General features: G+C 57.4%; 2 protein-coding genes across 3 annotated transcripts in view; both read right to left on the reverse strand.

Moving 5' to 3' along the window:
- Positions 1–1736: 1736 nt before the first annotated feature.
- MS4A10 (membrane spanning 4-domains A10) lies at positions 1737–13412 on the reverse strand. Of its 2 annotated transcripts, none has more exons than XM_059385853.1 (8): positions 13330–13412; positions 8569–8772; positions 7952–8071; positions 6837–6893; positions 5643–5774; positions 4490–4600; positions 2742–2839; positions 1737–2115 (listed from the first exon to the last, which is right to left on the reverse strand). In XM_059385853.1, exons 1-8 carry the CDS (start codon positions 13363–13365, stop codon positions 2064–2066), a joined length of 810 nt encoding a protein of 269 aa, XP_059241836.1. In that variant the 5' UTR covers positions 13366–13412; the 3' UTR covers positions 1737–2063. The 2 variants fall into 2 exon arrangements, with proteins under 2 accessions (XP_059241836.1, XP_059241757.1); XM_059385774.1 differs by having other exon boundaries at positions 6837–6896.
- Positions 13413–18570: 5158 nt separating this feature from the next.
- Positions 18571–25065, reverse strand: part of LOC132007660 (membrane-spanning 4-domains subfamily A member 15) — a 7839-nt gene continuing 1344 nt past the window's right edge. Inside the window, exons 2-6 of the mRNA XM_059385940.1 lie at positions 23145–23267; positions 22111–22167; positions 20032–20124; positions 19553–19666; positions 18571–18687 (exon numbers count right to left, since the gene is read on the reverse strand). Of these exons, the coding sequence (XP_059241923.1) occupies positions 18571–18687; positions 19553–19666; positions 20032–20124; positions 22111–22167; positions 23145–23267 (504 nt within the window). The remainder of the gene's footprint in view (positions 18688–19552; positions 19667–20031; positions 20125–22110; positions 22168–23144; positions 23268–25065) is intronic.

Genomic DNA, 25065 nt, shown 5'->3' on the forward strand with positions numbered 1-25065 from the left:
GGGATCACTACCCGAGGGACAGGTGGGCCCCAGAATCCGAGATGGGACACAGTGAGAAGGTCCCAGCACCACCACTGGGAAGTTCTCCCCAGCGTTCACCCTGCATCAAACCAAGCCTCAGGGTCACAGCCAGGTGACAAGCAAGAGGAAGACGGGGGACGAGAGAAGGGCACCGAAACAAGCAGACATTCCCAGACAACTGTTCTTTTCATGAGAGAAAGTTGGGAGGACTGTTCTAGATGAAAAGAAAACGAAGTGACGCGACATCAGATATAATGCATGAAACTTGATTGGATCCAGGTTAAACCTAAAGCACATTAAAGGGCATTTTTGGTCCCATGGTGGGAATCTGAACATGGACAGCTATTAGTATTATGGAATTATTTTTTAATTTTCTTCATGCAATAATACCTTTGTGCGTATGTAGAATGCCCAATACTCTTGGGGGAAAAAATGCAGGTGGAAGAATATGAGGATAAGGGTCATGGTATCTGCAACGTACTTTCTTCTCCTTCTTGTTGTTATTATTATTAACATATAATGTATTATTTGCCCCAGAGGTACAGTCTGTGAATCATAAGGGTTACACAATTCACAGCACTCACCATAGCACATACCCTCCCCGATCCCCGATGTCCAGCCCCCAGCCACCTGCAACTTCCTTTCAGATGGTTCAACAAAAAAGCGTCTATACGGATGTACATGTACGTATGGGTGTGCACATGAGGGGTTTGGATGGAGAAAGAGGAAACAAGTGTGCAAACTTGATGCTTGTTTAATCACTGTTCTATCCCTTTCATTGGTTGATTATTCAAGCAGACCACCATTCTAGTATAACGTCCTATGTTACAAATGAGAAAGCTGAGACCCTGTGAGGCATGGGGCTGAGTCAAGGTCACCGAGTAAGTGACAACCAAGCTGGAATTTGCATCTGGGTCTCCTGACAGCCAAGCTGAAGTTCTTTCCTTCATGTCCCTTGTCTTAAACATGTGCATGGCTCTCAGTTCTCTGAGGCTCCCTCTGAGCCCAGCGGCTTCTACCTTGCATTCTTCTCCAAAGCCAGCTGGCCACAGCCTGCAAAACCGGCCAACCAGAATACGGAGAAAAGAGATGGACAAGTCAGTGACCGAAACCAGAGGTGACAGCCAGAAATACAACAAGGGAGGTAACAATAGAATTCAGATAATGTTGAACCCTGGGAATGAGCCCTGGAATGAACCCAGAGTGCCCTTGATCGGGAGGGATCTCTACACATAGGGTTGTTGAGGACGGCTAGCCTATACAGCCTTGAACCTGGGCTACCACACAGTAAACAGTCTGTCTGGGAGGATGGAGAGCCCGTGAGCTTTGAGGGCTGACTCTGCCATGTACACCGTGTGCTAGCTCTCAGATGGGCAAGTCTCATCTGACCCGGGACAGCACAGAGCAGGGCCCCTCCTATAAACATATCAGTGCTGTCGGGAGGCCAGCACTTCCGTTTGGAGCCAGAGTGCTCAGGTCCAAATCCTGGCTCTGCCACTCACCAGCTGGGTGCCTTGGGGCAGGTTGCTTGACTTCTCTGAGACTGTGTGAAATGGAGATAGTAGCAGAACTACATCACAGATGGGTGGGACCAGCCTCAGCCCAGAGTCAGTAGCCCAACAAAGAGTCACAGAGCGAGCACTGCCATAGCCCCGGGGAAGAGAGTCCAGGCAGTAGAAGGGCACGGGGTGGCTCAGCAGCAGGGGTGTGCTTGCTGCATCGGTGGAACCTCAAGGGTGCCAGGGTGTCTGCAGCGGCTGAGCGAGAGGTGGAGAGCCAGCAGCTGACATCACAGGAGCAGGTGGCAAGTTAGTCTTGTTTCTACTGTGTTTACAGTATTTTTTTGTGCTTAGCTTCTTTTTATGGAAACTTACTGGCTTCCTGTTTATTGCAGATACAACGTACCCCTCCAAAATGATACATTGTGAAAAAGAATCCATTTATGGAAACACAAGAGGAATGGAGCACAGTCCACAAATAACAGAAACCGCAGACTGTCCTGGGACCACTACATCCTGGAAGAGGGAAAGGCGGCTCTCCCATCACTTGACTTCCTCGAGGGAGCTGGTGTGGACGCTGGTTTGGACACCGATCCTGCAGGTTCACAATGGGAATCCTGAACTTGACTTCTATCTCAGAGCTTTCCAGCGGGGGATGGAGCCTGATGGCTTCAGCCACCCACCCTCTTCGTGGTAGAGATGGAGATACTGAGGCCCAGGGAGGCAGGGAGATGCATTTAGAGTTTGCTGGAAGAACTGGTCCCAGTTTCCCTTTGACTCAATCCAGAATCCAGGGATTCGGACACAGATGCCCCCCAGACTTGCCCCACAGTCCCACAGGGACATGCTTCCTGTGTGTGTCCTGCTAGTGACTGGAGAAAGCAGACCGAGAGGGGAGAGGGTGTGGACAGGTGCCCGGGGTCTGTTCCTGGGTGGGCAGGACCTTGTTGTGCTCTGGGCCGGTCAGTCAGGTGCTGAAGTGTTACGGGGGTCTCGGGGCCTGGGGTGGAGGGTCCCTCCTGTGCCTGAGTGGATGGGGACTGTCCTCACCTCGGCCACCAGCACAGGGCAGACCATTCTAGCAATGGCACCATTTGCCCCTTTTGGGCAACTGCCCCCTAAGAATGGTCCATGTCTGAGCAGGAAGAAGGTGCCAGGGGGTGAACTCTGAGAGTTGGGGGGACCCCCAGGCGTCCATCCCTCTGCATTTGCCCATCTTACATGCCACCTCGAGTCGCATCCTCATAGGATGGCGGAGGACCCATGGAATACTTCCTGATTCTCACTGGTGTGTCCTGAACAAGGATCAAGTCGTCTTCCTGCAAAAAAGGAGCCACCGTCCCAGCTGCTCACATTCGCACAGTGAGTGGCCATTTACAAAGCACTGACCCACCGGCTCCCTTGCCGTCTCAAGGTTCCCATGGAGATGGGGAGCCGGGAGCTCAGGGAGGGGCTCTCAGAAGGACCCTGTGGGCCTCTCTCCATCTGCCTGTCCCTGAGGAGGGAGCAGGGAGAGCCCCACTGGGAGCCAGTGGACCAACCCTTGTTCCGGGCCTGCTACCAGTGTACGGAAGACCTTGGGCGCTCTGCCCCCCCAAGTCCCCCATCGGCTTCCCAATGGGGCTGGGCCGGGGCCTTGGCCAGGGTCCAGCAAGACCCATTCAAACTGCTGACGTCCAGAACCATAAGACCTCACAGCTGTGTCTTTTTAAGCTGCCAAATTGGTGATAATTTGTTGCCACGGCAATGGGAAGCCACGACAGCCGCCCCCAGGGGTGCCCGGCCCACGGCAGATGCCAGTCAGTGGGGACGGTCTTTGTTAATTCCTGCAACAGAGAGGGGACCTCGGTCTCCCCATCCCGAGCCAGCCTGAGGGCTTGGCCTCAGGGACTCAAGGCCTCTCCCAGCTCTCCGACCTCTTAACGAGATTTCCTACCAGACAGCAGGGCCCTGACTGGGACAAGCAGCTCAGGCCCACAGCTCCCACAGGGGCCGTGGAATCTCCGTGGACGGACGGCACCCATGGAAACCAATAGGAGATTCAAGCTCACAGGATCACGGGGCATTTGGAGCCTGTGTTTTCACAGTGCTCTCAAGTTCAGGTTCTAATAGGAACTTTCCTCATTTATAGAAGTGAGCCTAGAAAATCACGTCTGGTCAGGGTCACCGGCGTGGGGAGAGGCCAGTCTGCTCCAAAACGCACCGGACCCCAGCCTGGCATTCTGCCCGCCCCACGGGCGGTCAGGCCTAGCCATGGGTTAGGCACACCTCGGACTGAGTCCTGGATTTCCTTGTGGGCTGACTAGCCTTGGGAATGGCTGGGACATGTCTACGCCTCATTTTACTTATCTGTAGGATGGGGAAGTAAGTACCCATGTAGAAAGGCTGTTGAGAAAATGAAGCTAAATCAAGTTATGGGGTGGGGGAGGTGGTGGTGGTTGTTTTAAGTTCTATTTTTCTGAAGTGCTCAGTAGCAGGTGTGCCCCGTAACCCTGGAATACGAGGTCCCTTATGACACACCTCGCTTGCTCCCTCCACAGCCAACACCCCCCCCCCCGCCCCCGCAACCCGCCACAGCTCTCTTGACTTTCCCTGTCTGGTCCCCGAGCCATTGCCCATGACCTTGCCTCTGCTGGAATCCCTTTTTCCATCCTGACTGAGGCGGGCATCCTTCCCGGGCTCCTGAGAGAGCTCCCGGGGCCTCTGGCTGGAGAGCAGGGGCTGCTGTTCTGAGCGCCTGGGGCCTTCTCTCCTGGGTAGCCTGCAGTTACCACCTTGAATCGCCCTTCCTGCCCTTGGGCCTTGCCTCTCCTGCAGAACCGCCTCTGTCCGGGCCCCACTGAGTAAATGCTCACCCACCCGACAAAGGAGGGACTCAAACTCGCTCCCCCTGTGCCCCTGCCTGCCGCCTCCCCTTCTCTCATACCCCACCCGTCTCTCTGCGGCTGGTGGCCCCAGGAAGGCCTCACCTCTGCAGGCCGGCAGTTAAGGCGGCACACGAAGACAGCCGTGGAGCCCAGCAGGAAGAACTCCAGGACCGTGAAGCAGAGCAGGGCCAGCGCCAGCCTCTGGATGTGGAGCTGAAGGGGGAGGGGGAGAGGGAGTCAGGACAGGGCCTCGCTGGGTATCTGTACCCCTTAGGTGGGCTCAGCAGGGGTCAGACCCAGCCAGCAGGGGGCAGTGGGGGTCTCAGCTGCAGGTGTGCCCATGGTGGGGGGGGGCAGCTGCCCTATACCACACTGTTTGGCACCCCTGGTTCCACAGTGACTATTGGCCTACCGTTGGAGGGCTGGAGGATCTCCAAGCAGCTCTGGTGGAACTGCAGGTGGCCTTAGGGGGCGTCTCAGTCAGCCCCACTTAGATGGGGACACTGAGGGTCAGAGAGAAGGGGCATTGTTTATAGCTGGGGAGGAGCTGGGCTTAGGGACCATGTGGTGGGCACATCTCACACGGCATGAGCGTTTGTGGGGGAGCGTGTGCATGTGTGTGTGAGTGTGTGTGTGTGTGTGTGTCTGTGTAGGCCTGCCTGTGTGCCCACACCTGTGTGTGCATGATGGAGGCTGTAAGGAGAAGCCCAGCACCACGGTCAGAAACCTGACCCGCAGCCGCCATGCAGGGTGTCCATCCCGCCTTCTGCTTTACGGGTGCCGGGGTGTGCTGAGAAGGCCCCAGGCTCGGAGTCATAGGCCCGGCTTTGAGTCTTCCCTGCACCCTTGCTGTGTGGTCCTGGTCTGCTAATGCAGACTCTGTACGTCAGTGTCCACTCTCCTAAAATGGGGGTAACAAAATAGACTTGGCCCGGTCTGCAAGGCTGCTATGACTCAACCTCAAGCAGGCCCTTCTTCCTCTCTGGTCCTCAGTTTCCCTACCCATCAAAGTGGGACTGGACTCAGTGACTCATGCCCCCCCCCCCCCAGCTCCCTAACACTGACCAGGAGAAGACAGCATCCTTTTTTGTCCTGTGCCTCAGGAGGGAGGGAGGGGTTGGGAACAGATTGCCTGCGGGCCCCAGCACCTGTGCCTGGGCTCTGGGAGGTTTCCCGAGAGCCAGAAATCTCTGCTAGGCCAAGTCAAGGCAGCGCCTTCCCAGGAAGGAGAGGACCCTTGGGGCCGGATACTCACTGTGCTGCTGGGGTACGGTGTCCAGATCGGGAAGTCAAAGGGACCCTCCAGGAAGAGATCTTTGGCGATGACAAAGAGGCCAGCTAGCACGCAGAAGCAGCTGACGGCATGTGCTATCAGGCAAAGCCTCCTCTACAGGCAAAAGTAACAGTCACGACCGTTGTCCAAAAGTTAGGGACCCAGACCTGGGTCCTGTGTCTAGGCCTGCCAGGTGCTTGCTCTGTGATCGCAGAAAGACTCCGCCTGTCCCTGGGCCCGAGGGTCGTCATGCGAACATGACTTTCTGAGCTAGCTGACCACCCGGGCTGTGGGGGCCCAAGCGGCTTCCACCTTCTCTGGGACAGGACTGGGGGAACCCAAGGGCTGCCTCCCAACCCACAGACTTGGTACTAAAGAAGGATGTTCCCGCCACCGTCTCCTTCTCAGAGCCAGTCTTAATCATCCTGGCATCAAATATGTCGCCTGCTCAGGGACCAGACCCCCCAAATGGCCCCTCAGCCATCCCCTTCCCGACAGGAAAGAGCAGGAGGAGCGCCGAAGGGGCGCTGGCCTCGCACACTCTGCCTCCTCCCCCACCCGCCACGCCCTCCCTGAAACGGCTCCATTCATCACCATCTTGGGTTAAGCATTATTGCAAGAGCCTGTTACCAAGAGGGAACCCCTGAATTGGGGAGAGAGAACACGTGGCACCTCCAGCTTATTTTAGCAGAGCGGACCTCTCTGCAGTAGGGTCTCCCTACAATCAGGCAGAGGAAGGGGGAGCTTCTGGTTCAGAAAGGGGCTTAGCCGGGGAGAGACGGGCAGATCTTTCCCATGTGTCTCCTGCCTCCGCTGGGTGGATGGCACAATGCCAGCCTGTGGTCCAGGCCTCCTGAGAAGGCCAGGGACAGCCACAGCCCAGCCCAGTCTGAGGGGCCCAAACCTGGACCAGACCAGGCCTTCTGGGGCAGAGGGTGGTCCGAGACCATGAAGTAGGGATGGTCCTTCCATTGCCAACGTCTGTCTGGCCAGTCTGGTGGTGTTGTCTACTCCGGGCCACTCCAGCCCACCTGAGCTAGAGAGACGCTCGGACACCTGCTGCCCACACGGCTTAGCAGCCGCTGGAGATCACAGGCCAAATCTCCAGCACGCACACACAGAGGAATTTTCCAAACCTGACCACGCCTTGGGACAGGAGGGACTGTTCCAGCTTACCAGGTAAGTCTTCCGAAACAGCTCCGCCATGATCACCAAGATCCCCGAAATGAGGAACTGCTGGCCAGATTTGCAACAGTCATAAGAGAGGTCGGGGTTCCTTGAAACCCACACATTTGCTTTCTTCTGGCTACTCTCCAAGAAGACCAGATGCTCAGTGGTTGGCCGGTAGTGGAGAACCACTTCTCTGACGAGGGAGATCCCCTGCCCAGCACATGGCCCCTCCTAGGCCTGCTCTGGCTACTCTGGTCTTCCCTGGGTGCACAAAACCCCATGCTGGCCCTCCTGGCCCCGCCCTCACCCCCCATTGTCCCCCTGATCCCTCTGGATCAGCCAACTGTCTCCTCCACTCTGACCCTTTGTTCATTCCCCGATTCTTGCAGTCTGGAGCGTATCATCTCTTCATTCTGAGGTCCCTGGTGTATTTCTGCAATGATCCTTCAACCATCAGCTGAGTGGCTGCTGTGTGCCAGTCCTGGGGACCACAGGATGAACAGATGCTGCACGTGGGGACAGTCCTATGACTGAGCACTGAAAAACCGGAGCTGGGGCCATTTGGGGGGGGGGGGGGGGGGGGAGTCAGGACACCTGCCCAAGAAGTCTGCGTGGGAGCTGGGACTCCGTGTGTATGCAGGATTCCAGGGGGGACCCAGGGTTGGGGAGGATGCCTTGGGTGCCCTTGGGAAACAGTGTGTGCTCTGGTCTCCCCTCATCTCCCCTCCTGGACGATGGCTTTGGGAGGACAGGAGGCACCTGTCACAGGCTTATGTTCCCACAGACTCAGCCTGACAGAGCCTCAGGCACCAGGGACAGGTTGCTGGAGCTGCAGGCAGCCTGGCTGCCCCCCTCTACCCCCATGCTCGCCCTCCATCTGCTGGAGGCACCTGCTGGATTGGGGGCTGGGCAGAGAGCCCAGGAATGCTCCCCTGGGATGCAAGTCTGAAGGGGTCTCCTGGGCAGCACTGAGGACACAGAAACAGAGGCAGGGGACTGGAGAAAGGGGCTTCCCTCCTAGTCGCTCCTCCTGACCCACCAGCAGCTGGCCGCAAAAGCCAGGGTCCCCTGGGCCTGCCTGCTGACCCCCACATCCCGCCCACGTTTGGGCACCGACTCACAGAGGCAGCCCCCCAGAATGGATACCACGACTTCAGCACCACCAGGTGAAGACCCTTGACCGTGGAGACCAGGCAGCTCCCGAAGAGCAAGTGCAGCAGAGCAAGGACAATGTGGAAGGCCTGGGGGGGAGAAGAGGCCCGGACGCCACCGTCGGGGGACTGGGCCCCAGTGCCCGACGCCAGCTGGCCGGCCGGGGCCGCTTCGCCCCTTCCGAGGGACCCTGGAGGGTCTGCAGGGAAGGGCTGACTCCTTGGAAAGGCGATAGGAATCATGGGAATGGAGTGATTGTCCCCCCCCCCCCCCCCCCCGTGGTCCGCAGGGGAGGGGGGCCCTCGGGCAGGTGGGGACAGTGTGGGGGAGGGAAGAGGTGAGAAGGGGAGGGGCTTCTGTTGAGGCCTTCCTCTGAGCCACACCGTGCCAGTGCTGGTGCGGGTGCAGACAGCCCCTGCCAGCCCTCAGGGCTTTTTCAGTTCTAGCTGGAGTATTAAGTAGGGCACCTGGAGGCTTCTCTCTCCCCTCAGGGCTCCCCATCCCTCTCTCCCTGCCTACCCTCACCAGGGTGCCAGGAAATGGGCACTCACGACCCCCACGGGGGTCCCAGGAAGTGGGCACTCACGCCCAGCAGCTTGAGAAGGCTGTTTCTCTTCCTGGTCTGCTGCTGGTACCAGGCGGGCAGCGGGAAGCCGGGCAGGCTCATCTGGCCAGGCTGGGTGAGACCCTGGGCCTGCCATGGCGGGAGCTCCCCTACTTCCGGCCTGGGAATCACTTCAGGGGCTCCAGAGGCTTCTTCTGCTGTCAGGGCGGGGACCGAGGACATTGGCTGCAGGCGAAGGAGAGAGGCTGGGTCAGAACCCATCCCGTTCCCGGGGCTCAAGCCTGGGTGAGACTCAGTGACGGTCACCTCTGCTCTCTGAGCCAGGGCCTCCCAGAACAGGCTGCCTTGTCCAGTAACCCCTGAACTGGATTTGACCTAAAATAACCTGGCTTCTGGGCCCCTCGAGGCCTCTGTGGTACTGGGGGGACATTGTCCCATCTGGCATAGAAAAAAGGGTCAAACTTCCCAGCCATTGCAAGACAGGACACCCCCTAACTGGCGATGATGGTGCCTCCCAGGTTTGGGCAACTTCTGTGGAGGACCTACTACGAGCCGGCATTGATTCAGGAAGTCCATATTTACCAATGAGTCAACGTTTATACACATTCTCTCTCTGTTCTTGGCAGTGGGACCAGCATTTTACTTGCATTATCTCATGTTATCCTCCTCCCAAACGTCTGAGGTAAATACTGTGCTTGCTTCCATTTTGCAAAAATGAGGCCCAGAGAGGTTAAGCTACTTGCCCAAGGTCACCCAGCCAGGAAATGTCTGGGCTGGGACTCAAACCTGGCAGACCTGCTTCAGAGTGTGGGCTTCCGCCCTCCAGGCACTGCTGCCTCCGTGAGTGAAAGGAAATGTTCTGGGAGTTTTAACAGGCGTGAGAAAGAGCTTGCGGGAAAACTTCGCTGGGGACTGAAAGTCCCACTTGCTGAGGGGCCTGGCCCGCAGCTCCACTGAGCTGAGTGTAAGTGTAAGAAATAGTGAGCTGAGGCACAGAGGGCCTGGGGACTGCCCGGTGACCTAGCGAGAAAAGTGGACTTTTCCTAGGAGAACCAAGGTGGGATGGGCTTGGGAGGAGCCGGTTCATGCAAATCGAGGCAGGAGACAGTTCTCCAGGGGGATGGGGTTCATGAGCAAAGGGAGTGGCCATTCTTACTCTTTCTGGTAAAAAAGGGGGTACATTCCCCTCACTTCTAATTCCAACTGTATGAATTCAGGGGGTCCCATTTGAATACCCCCATTTTGCAGTTTTTCTGCATGGAGGTGGGGACAGTAGTGTGGGAAAGCTTGGGAGGGACAGGCAGCCTGGACAGTTAAATCCCAGACACGGAGGAAAGGAAGGGGCAGAGTCCAAGGGCCAAAGGGCCCGATGGGGCCTCATGGCTGGAGAGCACTGGCTCTGTGCTAGGCTGGCCTCCCTCAATCCCTGGGAATTGGCTCCATTCTATGGAAGAGGAAGTAGAGGCTCAGGGAGGTCCAGGGCCTTGACCGAAGTCACACAGCCAGAAAGGGGCTGGGATTTGGGACTGTGTGTGGTCAGCCAGGCTGCTGGGCCCTCTGATAAGCGTCTCCACTGGTCTGTAGTGACAGACCAGGGGGACTCCAGCAGCTGAGCGCAGATGCATATGGATGCATGACTCTCTCTTCTGTGACCTGACTCGGCTGTGCTTGGAAGTCTGTCCTCTTAATTCCCAACACTTCAGGGCCCCTCTGACATAGCCGGCTGGACTGACGGATGCAGTTGGAGGCAGAGCCTGGCCAAGTAGTCACCGGCCACAAATAGACTTCTCTGGTGCCCCTGGGAAGACAGAGCATGGACCTGAGCCTGGACCACGTACCCCCCCCCCCCTGGCCCCCGGGAAGCACAAAAGAAGAAAGACTTGTTAGCAGAGGGGTCTTGGATGGAATAAGTTGTCCAGGGAGGTAGTGAGCACTCGGCCATGGAGGTGTGCCTCGCACCGGGGATTTCACTTTCCAGAATGGGACAGGGGAAGGGTTCAAATATCTGCTCGAGAGCCATATTCAAGAATGCGGAGTAAGCATTCTCAAAGTGTGTTCCATGGAACACTGGCCCCAGCAGATCTGCAGCAGAAGGGTTCTTTGGTCAAGCAAGTTTGGGAAACCCTGCATTCTGGCTTCCCCCTTCTTTAGCATGGTCAGGTTCCTGAGAATTCCTACAGAGGGTACTCTATTTTATTTTATTTTTAAAGATTTTATTTATTTATTTGACAGAGAGAGAGAGAGAGAGATCACAAGTAGGCAGAGAGGCAGGCAGAAAGAGAGGGGGGAAGCAGGTTCCCTGCTGAGCAGAGAGCCGGATGCAGGGCTCGATCCCAGGACCCTGAGATCATGACCTGAGCCGAAGACAGAGGCTTAACCCACTGAGCCACCCAGGCGCCCCTGGAGTACTTTATTTTAATCTTAAGGGCATCTCCCAAACTTAACTGGCCGTGGAAGCTTTTTTCTCAAAGGCCGTTGATTCTACAGTTGTTCTGTGGGGAACACTTTGGGGCAAAGTGGCCTTCAACTAACAAACTTCTGGTTCTGGGGGTGTTTTGACCTCGCACTGGTTTTCTCCTGTGCAGATCGCAGTGGGGGTAAGGATTAGACTATGGTCTCAGGGGCCATGTCCAACGTTCAGCAACTGTGTCCTGGGCAGGCCACCAGAAAGGAGGGGTGTGAAGGGAGAGACTCAGAGAACCAGAGGGGCGGCCGGTCTGCCCTGAGCTTCCCACCTCCGGAGGGAGGCATGAACTCCAAGGCCTTGGAAGACTTATGCCCTGTTGCCCCCGACCGCCCTCCGTTCCTCCCCAACCCCTGTGCAGGGCTGTGTGGGGCGGAGGTCAGCGGACCCTCCAGTCTTAGCCTTGGCCTCTCCCCCCGCCCCTCAGCCAGCTCAGGACCCACAGGCCTAGCCGCCCTGACATCCCCAGGGGACACAGCCAGGGCTCAGCTTCCCTTTGGTCCTTCAGCTCCCGGAAGGCAGAGCCAGCAGGGACAGAGCTGGGGAGCCCCCTCTCGCTCCGGGCAGAGGGGATCACATTGTGAGCTCGGGCTATGGGCAAGGCTGGCTCAGATTCTGGCTGTGTTCCCGGGAGCCTGGACCTTGGGCAGGTTAACGATATCTCATTCTCTCCTTGTCCCCTGGGGGGTGGGGAGCCTGTGCCTCTTCTGGGCGCAGGCGAGAGGGTGAGTGTTACAAGGATCAAATGGAATAATGTCCGCAGAGTGCAGGGCCTGGCGGGCAGCAAATGCTCAGCGAACATCAGTGAGCCCCATGCCTGGGATCCCGCCACCCAGGCTCCCTTTGGTCCTCATCCATTTCTCTTTTAAGACTTGACCCGTCCTGGGCACCTGGGTGGCTCAGTTGGTTAAGCACCTGCCTTCAGCTCAGGTCATGATCCTGGAGTCTTGGGATCAAGCCCCACATTGGGGTCCCTCCCTGCTCAGTGGGGAGTCTGCTTCTCTGTCCCTCCCCTGGCTCATGCTCTCTCTCTATCTCCCACTCTCTATCTAATCAATTAAAAAAAAAAAAAAAAAAAGACCTGACCCATCCTGTCCTCATCGCCCTCAAGTGTGGTCATGGGGGAAGGGGTTCGACAGCTGAGGGCTCCTGGGGAAGGGGGAAAGGTGTAGCAATGGCGGGAGAGGACTGAGTGTACCAAGTGCACTGGGTGGTCTGAGATTCATCCCTGGAGTCTGAGCTGAACACTCCAGGGACCCAAGCAGCAGCGAGTGAGATCTGGCAATGGGAGGTTGTGGTCGAGCAGACGGAAAACCTGAGGCCCTGATCAGTCTGTGCTGGAGAGGCCTAGAGGACAGGGCAGCTTCTCAGGGTGTGTGTGTGAGTATGTGTATGTGTGTACCTGTGTGTATATGCATGCACGTCTGTGTGTATGCATGTATTTGTGCACACACCAGTGTGCATGTGTGTATACATGTGTATATGGGTGTGCATGCCTGTGTGTGTGTGCATGTGTATCAAGCAGAGACAGGCCAGAATTGAGAGCTACTGAGTCACACCATGTGACAAGGGGCCAGTGGGAGGCTGGAGGCCATCCCTAGAGGAGTGGGTTTTAGTGGCTGCCAGTTAGAAAACAGGGGAAGGTCTTCCCTCCACCCCCCGGGGCCAGCAGGAAACAGAGGCCTTGCTCTAGGGTGGAGTCAGGAGGGTTGGACCCTAGTACTGGCCCTGAGTGGTCCTGGGCAATTCCTTTCCCCTCTTTGGGACTCTGCTTCCTCCTAAGCGTGCGCATGTGAGATTCTGGGATTGGGACGGACATCGCTGTGACCCCTCCCAGCTGGCAGCAGGAGGCCTCTAAGTGGGGAGTTCCTCGCTGGGGTAGATGCTCTTGGTGTCCCCACTCCCCATTCCCTGGGGGTGGGGGGCGCCCGTTGCCCGCCACTGCAATCCTTGGTGCTAAGGGCTGTAATTGCTCCCTCCTGGGGGGGGGGGCGGCGCTTAGTTACAGCCCCTCCCCTCCAGCCTGCTGTCACTGACTGACTGGCATGGGACCTGAAAGGGCAGCCCCCTGGCTTCAAGAGGGACCAAGCATGTGCTCCTGAGCACCGACGGACAGTGGGATCAGGCTGAAGCTAGCAGTTGACGGAAACCACCTCCGTCCTCGGCTTGCTTCACCTGCCCTGTCCTGCTTTTCACTCTTCTTTCCGGAGCACCCCCCCATAAACCAGCTGCCCAAGATCCTCATCTCGGGCTCTGCTATGACCGAATCTGACCAAAGACATTCCCCTCCTTGTTCCTGGTGTGGGGGAACCACTCACCTGGCCCTGGGACTTCCCCTCGGGGCTTCCGGCCATGCTCTGCTCCCCCGATCGACCTCAACCCACGGACAGGGCACCAGGAGATCAGAACATCCTTTAACGTTAGACTTTGGATCTTTTCCCTCCTGGCCCCACCCAGCAGCCGGCATCTTCCCCACCCCCCAAGCCCAGGCAGGTGGAACTCTGCACTCTCTTTACAGCTAGAAATTTCCTTCCACAAACCGTATCTGTTGACAACTGCGTCTGTTTCCAGTGCGGGACGGAGGGCGTGAAGATGACGGCAAATCCTTCACAGAGTCCTGGGTTGCGCCTTTTAAAATATCTTTCTAACTTTGGATCCTTTCAGACATTTCCAAAAGTAGAATGGCCCAGTGAACAGCCACGTACATCCCCGGCTGCAGGGGTCAAGGGCGTGCAGGGGACCTGCGGGTCAGCTCCCACCCCCCCCCATAGCGGGGAGCCATACCCCAGCATCCCAAGGTTTGTAAACATCCTCGTATTTATTTCTAAAAGATAAGGACCCTTTAAAAAAAGACTATGATCAGGGATGCCTGGGTGGCTCAGTCAGTTAAGTTGTTGCCGTCGGCTTCCAAGCTCCTGGGATGGAGCCTGGAGTTGGGCTCCCTGCTCAGCAGGGGGCCTGCTTCTCCCTCTCCCTCTGCTTGTGCTTTCTCTTTCTGTCAAATAAATAAAATCTTAAAAAAAAAAAAAAGACTATGATCATCTGTCACAACTAAACAAAGCGCAAGGAGTTTTGGTGCCCCCCCCCACCCGCCCGGAGGTCCCCTGATGCTCGGGAGGGTGCACTGTGTTTCTGCATAACTACCCCTGTGTGGCCCAGAAACTTCCGCCCAGCTTCTGCTACCTCCCAGGCTTCAAATATCGGGTCAGTGTCCAAGCGTCTCTGATGATCTCAGGAGCCTCTGGTTACGGCTGTTCTGTGTGACTCGGGATCCAGGCCCACCAACTCTATCAGCCAATTGGGTGGGGCCCGGACACCTGTCCCCGCTCTGCCCCCGAGTATGCCACCGCACTCTCAGGGCGCACAGACTCCGAGGACGCAGCTCTGGGGTCTCCCGCCCAGGGTCCTATCCCATCTGGCTTCTCCTTCCAATGGCGCCATGCTGGGGCAGGGCTGGGAGGCAGAGTCCAGCGGCCGCTCCCGATGGCCGCCTGCCAACATCCCCTTGGTGAGCAGAGCCGAGCGCTTCGGGGCCGACAGCGGGCCCAGGGGGCCCGAGTTCCAACCTTGATATCACCACTTTGTAGCTGTGAGACCTACGGTGCATTATTTGACCTCTCGGCCTCAGTTTTCCCTTCCACAAAGTGGGGGTAACTTTACCTCTTGGGGGGAGTTGCCAGAGGGTTCCATGAGTTAGAATATTAAATTGCTTACAGCGGTGCCTGGCCTACGTCTGGCGCCGTGTGTAAGTGTGCTCGTCACCGCGCCCTCACGCCCCGTCATCATCCCTGCCCCGGGTCACACACACAGCCGTGTGGAGCGCAGCCTGCCCTCCGTTCACCTCGTTGTCACGCCCACTGCAAGGTCACTCACCTTCTCTCGGGCCTGCCGGACTGGGCAGCCTTTCTGAGGGTGGTGGGGCCGGGCCATCGGCAGTTCTGGAAGGCCCGCTGGTCCGGGCAGCACCCCCGCCCACCGCGGTCTCCAGGCGGGCCCGTGCCCGGTGACCTCCCGCGGCGTGCGCACCTGTCAGCAGGTGCTCTGCTCTATTCACCCCCCCCCCCCCACACACACACACCTTCAGTTCCTGAATCGTGGGATAAACATTTTTCTAAAAGTCGTGGCTTTTCACTGGGTTAGAAGCTTCTGCTTTGCCTGCCACTCAGTCCCTACAGCATCTAACACGCACACGCACACGCACGCACACATGGACCCTGCACCCTTGTTCATGAACGGACTCCCTCATTCACAGACGCTTTCCTGAGCACTTAGGATGGGCCAAGCACAGGACTGTGTGGAGGTCTGGGAGTGGAGGAGACACTGTCCTGGTGCTGAGAAGCTCAGATGCTGACAGGAGGAATAATGGTCCCCAGCGACGTGCACGGTCTTAGCCCTGGAACCTGGGTCTTGTCGCCTTCCACAGTCGAAAGACTGGGCAGATGCAATTCAGTGAAGCATCCTGGGAAGGGTGAGATTATCCTGGCCTACCCGGTGGCCCCCGTGTGATCACAGGGTCCCTCCCTTGAGGGAGGCAGAGGGAGCCGAGTCAGTGACAGTGACCGGAAGGGGCGGGGTTGCTGGCTTGGAGGAGGGAGGACAGGGTCACAAGCCAATGGATGTCGCTGTCCCTTAGGCTGGAAAAGCAAGGAAACAGCTACCCCCAGGAATGCGGTCCTGTCAATACCCTGATTTTAAGACTTCCGACCCCCAGCACGGCAAGGTGATAAACGTGTTGTTGAAAACACTAAGTCTGTAGTCCTTTGTTACCTCAGCAACAGGAGACTGAGAGAGTCCAGCGGGAAAGATGTCAGGGAGTCAGGCAACTGCGGTGGAGAGGGGGCAGGACCCTGGACTGGGGGTATGGGAAGAGCCCAGCAGAGGTCACCTCACTAGACAGGGGAAGGGTGAGGATAGGGAGGGCTTCCTGGAGGAAGTGGCATCTACGCTGAGATCTGAAGGCAGCTGGGAGTTCAGTGGGACAGGCTGGAGAAGGGAGGGCAGGCAGGGCACTGCACTCCAGGGAGAAGGATTCCCCAGGCTCAGCGTGGCTCAGGGTCAAGTACAGGAGGATGGGAAGGCGAGAGAAGAGAGGTATGCGGGCTCTGTCTCTGTCTCTGTTACAAATACATGGCTTTGTAAACACTGCGGCACATCTGGACTTTAGCCTTGGGGCAAAGGAGAGCCCCAAGTGGCAGAGCAGTAACACTATGGCTTCTGGTCCTGAGATAATCCCCCCTGGCTGTTACCTAGCCTTGAGATGGCCTGGTCCAGCTAACAGCTGGGGACATAGGCTAGGTCAGCAGGCTGAGGTCACAACACAGGTGCTAAGTGACAGTGGTCCAAAGGTGCTGGGAGGACCTAGAACAGCCCTCGGATTCTCCTTGGGCACCGACGGACACAGGGAACATAGGAGGGAGAGTGGTTTGAGTTGGAACAGAGACTGAAAGCTCCTTTTCAGTGGGACATGAGAGCAGGCGCTGAAGCTGGCTCACAGAAGTTCGGGTGGGAGGCAGATTTGGGAGCTGCTGGAGTGGTGACAGATGGCCAACAGAAGCTCCATGAGAGCAAGGACTTTGGCTCATGCCCAGCGTCCCCACAGCACGGACACCCAGCGGACGCTCCATAAGGACCTACTGAAGAGTGTGGAGGGCACCGAGGAGTCCAGGGCCGGTGAACTTGAGGGTAGATGGAGCTGTTAGTGTTCATACAAGGCTTTTTAAAAGCCCATTGATCTTGGTGACATTGAGGTCAATGACAGCAGCTCTGGAGAGAGAGGTTTTGGCAGAGTGAGCAGGAGGAGAGGAAACAGACTCCATCAACAGGAGAAAAAGAAGCCCTCGTGGAAGGGCTTGCCAGGGTCAAAACAGACCTTTGAAGCTGGGAGGGAGTGGAACATGCTCCATTTTCACACTCACAAAGTTTAATTGGGCAAAACTCTTGGATCCAAGTCCTTCAATCTCGTCTACTGCTTCTGAGAGCCGGAGCTGTATGGAATCCCACTGTCACTCTGTACCCACACGACCTGGGCACCAGAGCTTCCTTCAAGTGGGCAGATGGCTGAATGGCACTAGCCCACCACCTGCCTTTGGGAAGACCTCACACAAGGGGCAACATTAAAATAGGGTTTTGAAGGAGGAGAAGGAGTTTGTTAGATGAAGACGTGGGCTGTTGAGAAACGCAGCCCCATCTCAGTCTTTGAGATGAGGAATCAGGAGGAAGGAGGAGAAGGGGTTGGTGGAAAGCACTTCGGTTTGGACCTGGGGAGCCATGTGGTGAGACATGGACTCTGATGTTGGCTGGAACTGAGTTCAAATCCCAGCATTGCCTCTTATGAACTCAGCGGCTTTGGGCACCTGATTTGATCTCCTCAAGCTCCCGTGTCCTTGGCTATAAAATGGGATTATGGATGCCTGCTTGTTTGGGCTCGAGGGGGAACAGACCAAAGTGCCAGGATCACACCTCACAGACCCCTGCTCCCAGGGATGCCTCCATTCTGTGACAATGGGACCCAGGTCTTCTGATAAATATGGGACAAGCCTTCAAAACCCCTGAGATGAAAAGGACAGTCATCGCCATGAGACCAGCTCAAACCGTAGGCCACAATGTTTATTTCCCTCTGTGGTGCGGAGGAGACGACCGTCCACCAGCACCTCTGACATCCGGTAGAGGGGCAGAGGGGGCTCCTTTGCCTCAGACCCAGCCCAGCTGATGGTGACGTGCAGGGGCAGCTCTGCCCCCCAGGCCAGTGGGAGGGGGGTTGCTGTGGCTGTGCACCTGCAGATGCTGACTGGGGTGCTCCAGGGCTGGCTTCAGCTGTCCCCCCAAACCTCCCCAACCTTGGGAGGTGGGCAGGGCTGAAGACAATACCAACTCCATTTTATAGATATGGAAAACGAGCTTGTCCAGGGGCACAGGGCGGGGGCGTGGTGGGGGGAGAGATACTGCCTGACTTAGAACAGGACTTTGGGGAGCCCTGGGGAGCTGGAAGGGCCTTAAATGCCATCTAGTTAATGCTTGAGTTCTCAGGAAAACTGAGGCCCATGGCACAGTGACAGATGACAAAGCGCAGAGCTGGTCTTGGGGCCTGGACACCAGAGGTCAGGCGACGGCCAGCTGTGTGGCCTCAGCACCTCGACTCAGTCCTCTTTCCTAGAGGATTCTGAGCTCCTGAGCTTCATGATCTTCCCAAGGCCTGAGGCAGCCATTGAACCTGTCTGCCAATGGGGCCAGAGCTGCCTCCCAATGAGCAGAGAGGAAAACAGAGCAGCTGCCTCCCAATGAGCAGAGAGGAAAACAGAGCAGCAGGTGGGGGACATTTCCAGAAGGGCGGCAGGACCCAGGGAGCTGAGGGACACACACCCTTGACATCAACTAGTTCTTTTAGGAAAGAAGCCACTGAGGGAGATGTCTGGGACAGACGTCCCCGGGGAATGTTTCACTTGGGTGCCACAATGTGAGGAATGGGGTGGGGGGTTGGGGTGCCCCCAGATTAACGCGGTGGGGGCTGGGGAGGCTGGGCCCACAGGGGAATGGCTGGCTTCCAACCCGCGGAGGGACCTCTACTCGGATGACTCCTTGGGCATATAGGCCACATTGTCATAGGCGGGGGGCGGAGAGGCTGCAGGGCTGGGGATGTTGAAGTCAGTGCTGAAGGCGCTGGGCAGGAAAATCACAGGCTGCAAAGGAAAGAGAACCCCGACAGTCGTGGAGGGCGCCGGCGCCTCCGGGCGGTGTTACAACAGTGCCCCCCTGTGGGCATCCTGAGAACAGCGCCCTCGTCGTGAATTCCGTAAGCGACTTGGCCGGTTCGACTAATATTTCAAAAATATTTACGGGGGCCAATTACGGCCCAGGCGTTGCAAGTACAGCAGTGAACAAAACAGATACAAGTCTCACTTCTCTAGGACCTAAAGGTCCGGCGTTCTTTCTCCCTGAGCTTCCCCTGTCCTGGCTTCGTCTTGGGGGTTCAAGGTTCAAGGCGATCCCGCGGGACTGGTTTCGCTCCCTGTGCACACGCACTCCTCCGCACAAAGTCTTGCGGTGGCCTCAACTCCAGTTTGCAAAAAGCCACCTCCCGAGCAGCACCCACGCCCTATGGCCCTCATTTCCCGCCTGAGGCCGCCTTTACTCCTCAATGTCCTCCTCCGCCTCCTTTTGTCCTCACTGTCCTCCAGATTTGGGGAAACTAAGCTAATTTCCCCCGGAGTCGGCTTCAAGGCCTGTGAACTCCTGGAAGGTCCCTCCCCTCCGTGTGCAGCACTGCCGCGGTCCCCTGCGCCCCAGCCTCGCAGAGCCTCCGGCTTCTTGGTGCCGGCGCCCCCCTGTGGCCGCGAGGAGAATAGCTTCCTCAAAGACTTGTGGGGGGGCCTCTGACGTAAGAGGATGGGGAGCGGGTCGCAGCGCAGTCCCTCCTAATTGCTAGACCGAGGGAAGAAGCAAGAGGCTGGAAGAGGAGGCTTCCCAGGCAGCAGCCTTCCTCAGAGGTCCCTGTAGGGGTGGACGCTGGGTGGGTGGGGGAGGAAGGCGGTGGGATGTACTCACCGTGTTGGCCTGAGCGCGGGTGGCTTGGCACCCAAAGTGGGTGGCAATGACCGCGATGAAGAACTCGAGGATGGTGAAGATGGTAAGCACGGCCAGATAGCCCCTGCCCACATCCTGGGGACACACCCACAGTCAAGGCAAGCCCAGTGCTCTAGAGCACAGGAGGAAAGAGCCCCAGAGGGACAGTAACTCGCTCGAGGTCACACAGCCAGGCCTGGCAGAGCTGGAGCCAGGACACCTGCTGCCTGCCCCGTGCCCTCCCCTTCCCTCTACTGGGCTGCCCCTCCGTGCCCGCGGGGCCCATTCCTGGGGTAGGTCAGGGGGTCAATTTCCACATGGGATCTATCAGGACTGACAAGCCCTGCCCACATCTAGGACCCCGGGGCTCTCCGCGCTGCACACTCCGCCTTCCCCACCTCCTGGATGTGTCTCTAACAGGCTCTGAGTGTTCCCACTTCTGGGGGCGTCTGACAACACACCCAGTTAGTGACGCCAAAGTCCATGAGCAGGATGGCCGTCCCTGCAAAGGCCGCCATGGCACTGAGAATGTTGGTCCCCAGGCTGCTCCTCACCTGCGGGAGGGAGACAGGAGGAGAACGGAGAAAGGAAGGAGGCGGCCAGCTGCCCTCCCTCCCGCGCCAGGGCTCGGGGGCTCCCCAGCCATGTTCGAGGTGTGCTTCCTGACCCCTGTCCCTGCTCCCTTCTCCCTGGGGGCCTCTGGGGGCAGCCCTGCAGCCTCCCTTACCTCTGTCATCTTGGAAGCTGCCAGAGAGGGCAGATTCCCTCCGTGGCCTCTCTGGGTGTGGTCTGCTGCAGGCTCCGGGCCCATCGTCACTGTGCCTACCCCCCGGGGCCCAGCACCCTGCAGGAGCAACTGCCCCCGGGGGCTGGAGTCATGGAGGCTCTCTGCTATGGACACTGAGGGCCAGTTGGGAGAGGTGATGGGGTCATTTCCATGACGTGCCGGGTGGGGATGGGCAGAGCAAGGTGCTGCAGGCCCTGGGGGGAACGGGGCAGGGGACAGACAAAGGGTAGGTGCGGAGGGCCCTAAAGTGAAGGCAGGACAGACCCTCCCGCGGAGGCACAGGGCTTCAGGGCAAGTGGCTCCCTGGGTGGTCTGAGCGACCACTCAGGGCTCACCCTCTCTTCGCAGCCAGAACCCAATGCTCTTTTGACCCAATAGTGGGAACCTGTGGCTAAACAACCCTGGCCTTAATTTGGGGACCACTTGTGGGTGGGGGGGGGGCTGGGACTCTGGGACCCACTCAGGTTCTAAGACCTCTGACTCCCCTTTTTCTTTTTCTTTTTTTCCTTCTCTTTCCTTTTTTCTCTTCTCTTTTCTTCTCTCTTCTCTCCTTTCTTCTCTTTTTCTTTTCTTTTTTTTTTTTTTTAAGTGACATCAAGGAGGTCATGGAGACCAGAGCCCACAAAGCACTATGAAGCACCTGCAGGAGCCAGGCATTGTCCCAGGAGCTGTGAGCGTGAGGACAAGTCAGGTCCCTGCACTTCTGTACTTCACAGCCAGTTGCGGGGGGGGGGGTCCCCGAGTTCCAGTCCTGCCGGGTCTGATCTGTCCTCCACTCAGTGCCCAGCACTGGACAACTCCCAAGAATGCAAGTAGGACAAGGAATCTCCACTTCCCTTCTCAGTGGACTCCCTTAAACAGTGTCCCTTAAAAAATTCCAAATCCTCTAAGTCCAGACTCCTCTCCCTCCCTTTCCCTCTTTTGACTGTGTCCTTGCTTTCTGCTGCCTTCACCCCCTATAATCTGCTCTGGCTCCTTTTGTCCCCATGCCCAGGCTCCTCCCCATGCTGTCTTCTTGCCTGCGATGCTGGTTCCCAGGCTCTTCTGTGACTGTCCTGCTCTGAATAGCGAGCTTGGTGGCACCTGTCCTGGGAACCCAAACTGTCCTTGAGGAGTGGAATGACTGTCACGTTACCCCGTGTTTTCCTTGTGGCACTTTGCACACTCCCTAACTACGTTGTTGCTTGGCTTTGGGTGTCTTACAAGACCCTGGAGTGTAAGGTCCAGGAGGGCAGGACTTGACTTTCACTGCTGTGTTCTCTGAGCCTGGAGCATGCCGGATGTGCTCCCCTTCAAAGCCCGCCTCGCCTCCCACTGCCCACAGAGGGGTCCGAGCCTCCACCATGTGGACCCAGTGCATCTCTCCTCTCGCTTTCCAGACCTCTGCCCTGCTCACACGGAGCCCCACGTGGTTTCCTCAGCAAGCCTGCCCATGACTCCTCCTTGCCTTCTTGTGCTGGTCCTTCACTATTTCTAAGTCCTCCCCGCACACCAAGGCCCAGATTAGCCCTCTCCTCTTCCAAGAGACATTTTGGATCTTTCTCTAAATGGCCACGAGTGCTCCGTCTGCGGACCCTTACTTTCTGCCCTGTATTGCAAAGTGTGTCTCGGTTCCTCCTGTCCTGTGTTGGGTGTCCTCCTGCGCCTGTCACTTAGCAGGCCCCCAGGAAACGTTTGTTGGATCAGTGAATGGCCAGGAGGGGCAGAATAGAGGGGAATCAGTGGTGGCCCCGGGGCCCCCATTCAGACTTACCAGGCAGCTGGTGTGGCTCTTCTCGGCTGCCACTGAGAGCGACCCAGAGATGACAAACTGTGTGGGGAAGAGGGGATCCTGGTGAGGCTGGGGCCAGGACACTGGGCAGGCCACATCATGCCTAGGCTCGGTTGAGACCAGGGAGATGGCAGCAGCCTGTGGGCTGTCACCTGCCCTGCCTCCTGGGATCTCTCTGTAAGGGTGTCCCCTGGTTGCTGGGGACCCGTCCACGGAACTGGGGCCATAGCCAGCAAGGTGCATGTTTTCAGTGACATCCCTCATAGGTCACACAAATCTGGCTCTCTCTGAAGGCAAAACTCTTACAAAATGAGAGTCCCCGTTTGCGGCAGAATCAAGGCTTGGGAACTAGTTCCCACATGCATTAGCTTTGATTTCCTCAAACTCTGGGGTAGGCGGGGCCAGGACTTTGCCTTTTAGATGAGGAAACTGAGGCTGGAGACTACCTAACTTGCCTGAGGGACTCCATAGTGACATGCAGTGGCCGTGGAGCTGGGATTTGGACCCCACTGGCCTCACGCCCAAGCCTGTGGTCTCCCGGGGCAGCTGGAGACACAGGTGGGTGATGCAGGTGCAGACGGGGCTGTGTGAACACTGAAGTGCTCTCTTGATGTTGGAGATTTACCAAGAACCATGTGCTTCTGGATTCTGCTGCAGGGGACGCGGTGGGGGCCCGGGGCGGGGGGGTTGCTGGCCAGACTGGCCGGTGGAACGGGCAGATGAATGGACTGGGGCGGGGGGGCTCCACAGCTGGTCACATCCCAGTGGACAGAGCTCTTGGAGGGCTGGGGCCCACGAGGGAAGTTGAAGGTTTCTGCAGGCTGGGGTTTGGATGTGCGGTGAGTTTAGTATCCAGATAATACAGCCGGTTAGGATCCTTGATCCCTGCCCTCATCCCCTGCATCCTACCCTTTTTGGGATCCTTCTCTGTGCCAGGGGTGTGGCCTGTGCCCCAAAGAATGGAAGCGGGCGGGCGCAGAGGGGAGAGGTGGGCCCCAGGTGGCCCCGGCACTCACGCAGGCTCCTCCCCAGAAGGGGACGCCTCCTTCGATGAAGAGCATCCCCGCGTGGCCGCGGCGGACCATGAGCAGCACGCTGCCGAAGCCCAGGTGGATGAGGCCGATGAGGATCTGGACCGTCTGCGGGAGCCGGACGCGGCTCAGCCGGGCTGGCGGGCCGGCTCCACACCGCCCTCTGCCGGCCGCGGGGAGAGCGTGCGGAGCCCTGCGCGCCCCCGCGATCTCCCAGCCCCGGGGAAATAAAACCCCGATTCTGCTCTTTTGAGGAGACATCCCCAGACCAACCCTGAAAAGGCTTTTTTAAGAGGGAAAGTCAGCTCGTACATCCGCGAGACCACTCCCGGCTCCCCCCGCCCATTTCCATGTTTCTCTGAGTCGGCCCCTGCTTTGTGCTCTGACCGTGGATTCCAGGGACGCTCTGTATTGCTACAGAGTTTTCTCAGCTCTCATTTCAATGGCACAGCAGTCCCTGCGCCGAGGGCCTCACCATCCCCCACCTAACCACCCCCCTCCCCCGCGGCCTGCAGCGAACCTGCCCTTGAGCGGCTCTCTTAGTTGGGCATCATCCCCGATCCACTCCAGCCGGCTGTGTGCCGAGCTGCCTCGGACCAGAGCTGACATCGGGGCGGGATTTTCTTCTCCAGGTGGTTTGCCAGCACCCCACAGATCCACTCCCATAGGTAGAACGGTTTTCCCAAGGAAGGGGGCATGTGTGCTTCTGATAAGCTCTGCCCTATGTTTTTTCTTGTGTTTTTGGTAAGGAATGAATTCTAGAACTGGGTGGGCACATCAGAGGCCCCCATATTCAGTCTCCGCTTAACCCAGAAGCCCTTTCCAGCACCTAACTTCTTAACAGAACCCCCTCAGTGGGGTTGCTTACCACCACTCAAGCCATGGTGGTCCCTGTCCAGGCAGTTGTGACTGTAAACGGCTGGAATCATTTTCTTGGGGTCATGGGGAAAGAGCCATGTCTTTCTAACAAGAGTGCCCCCCAAATTGGATATTTATGGGCATGGCCACCTTGCATCTTCTCTCCCATTCTCTTTCAAGCTGCATGTCCCCCTTCTTTCCAGCTTCCTTATGTGGCCAGCTCCACTCCCCTCCTGCTTCTGGACACCCCCACCACTGCGAGCCCTGCTCACGGAACACCGGTTGCCTCCGCCCTTATGCCTGTCTACACTGAGCAATGTGAATCTCCTTTAATCCTAACGTGATGAAGTAGGTATTATTATTCTGACTTGGAGGTGAGGACACCAAGACGGAACCCGAGATGTTCAGTAACTTGCCCGTGGTGTCCCAGTGATGGGAGTGGCAGGCCAGCCAAACTTTGAGATGCTGTTCCTCTACTGGGTGTCTCCCCTAAGCACCTGTTTATAGTTTCTCTTTCTGTGTTTTCCAGCAGTTTCTATGTGTCTTGTCAAATCCCTTTGGCGATCATGGCTTCCCTGGACCGAGTCTGAGGCTCAGGACTCCAGTGACTGATGACCCCATCTCTGTTCACTGTCTCCAGTCCCTTCACGCACCAGTGGACACAGTGTAGCCTTTAGTGTGGAATCTGGAATTCCAGTGTGTTCAAGCCAGAGCTCCTGAGTGCTGCAGAGCAGGGGACTGAAAGTGGAACTGTACAGTCAGGCCAGCCTGAGGTACAGGATGCCGCTTAGCAGCTGTGTGGCCTTGGGCCTTGACCAGCCTCTGTTTCCTAATCTGTCCAGTGGGAATGGTGGTCCCTGTCTCACAAGATGGTGATGAGATGTAAGCAGCCAGTGTGTGCACATTCCATGGTGCTGTGGGTGCCCTTCTTGGGGGTGCCCAAGAGACGATAGCTCACCACCGTCATCATTACCACCATCATCACCATCATTATCATCACCATCATCATCACCATCATCACCACCACTATCATCATCATCACCACCAT

The sequence above is a fragment of the Mustela nigripes genome, chromosome 1 (genome assembly GCF_022355385.1).
Source record: "Mustela nigripes isolate SB6536 chromosome 1, MUSNIG.SB6536, whole genome shotgun sequence".
Taxonomy (NCBI): Eukaryota; Metazoa; Chordata; class Mammalia; order Carnivora; family Mustelidae; genus Mustela; species Mustela nigripes.

What these genes read in the sequence shown, in the direction of transcription:
- MS4A10 (XM_059385774.1), bottom strand. Translation starts at nt 13,365, where the DNA reads ATGGCCGGAAGCCCCGAGGGGAAGTCCCAGGGCCAG. An exon ending in GCCTTCTCAAGCTGCTGGGC is followed by an intron (nt 8,072 to 8,568) that starts GTGAGTGCCCAC and finishes TCTCCCCCCCAG; the next exon opens with GCCTTCCACATTGTCCTTGC. An exon ending in CATTCTGGGGGGCTGCCTCT is followed by an intron (nt 6,897 to 7,951) that starts GTGAGTCGGTGC and finishes AAATCTGGCCAG; the next exon opens with CAGTTCCTCATTTCGGGGAT.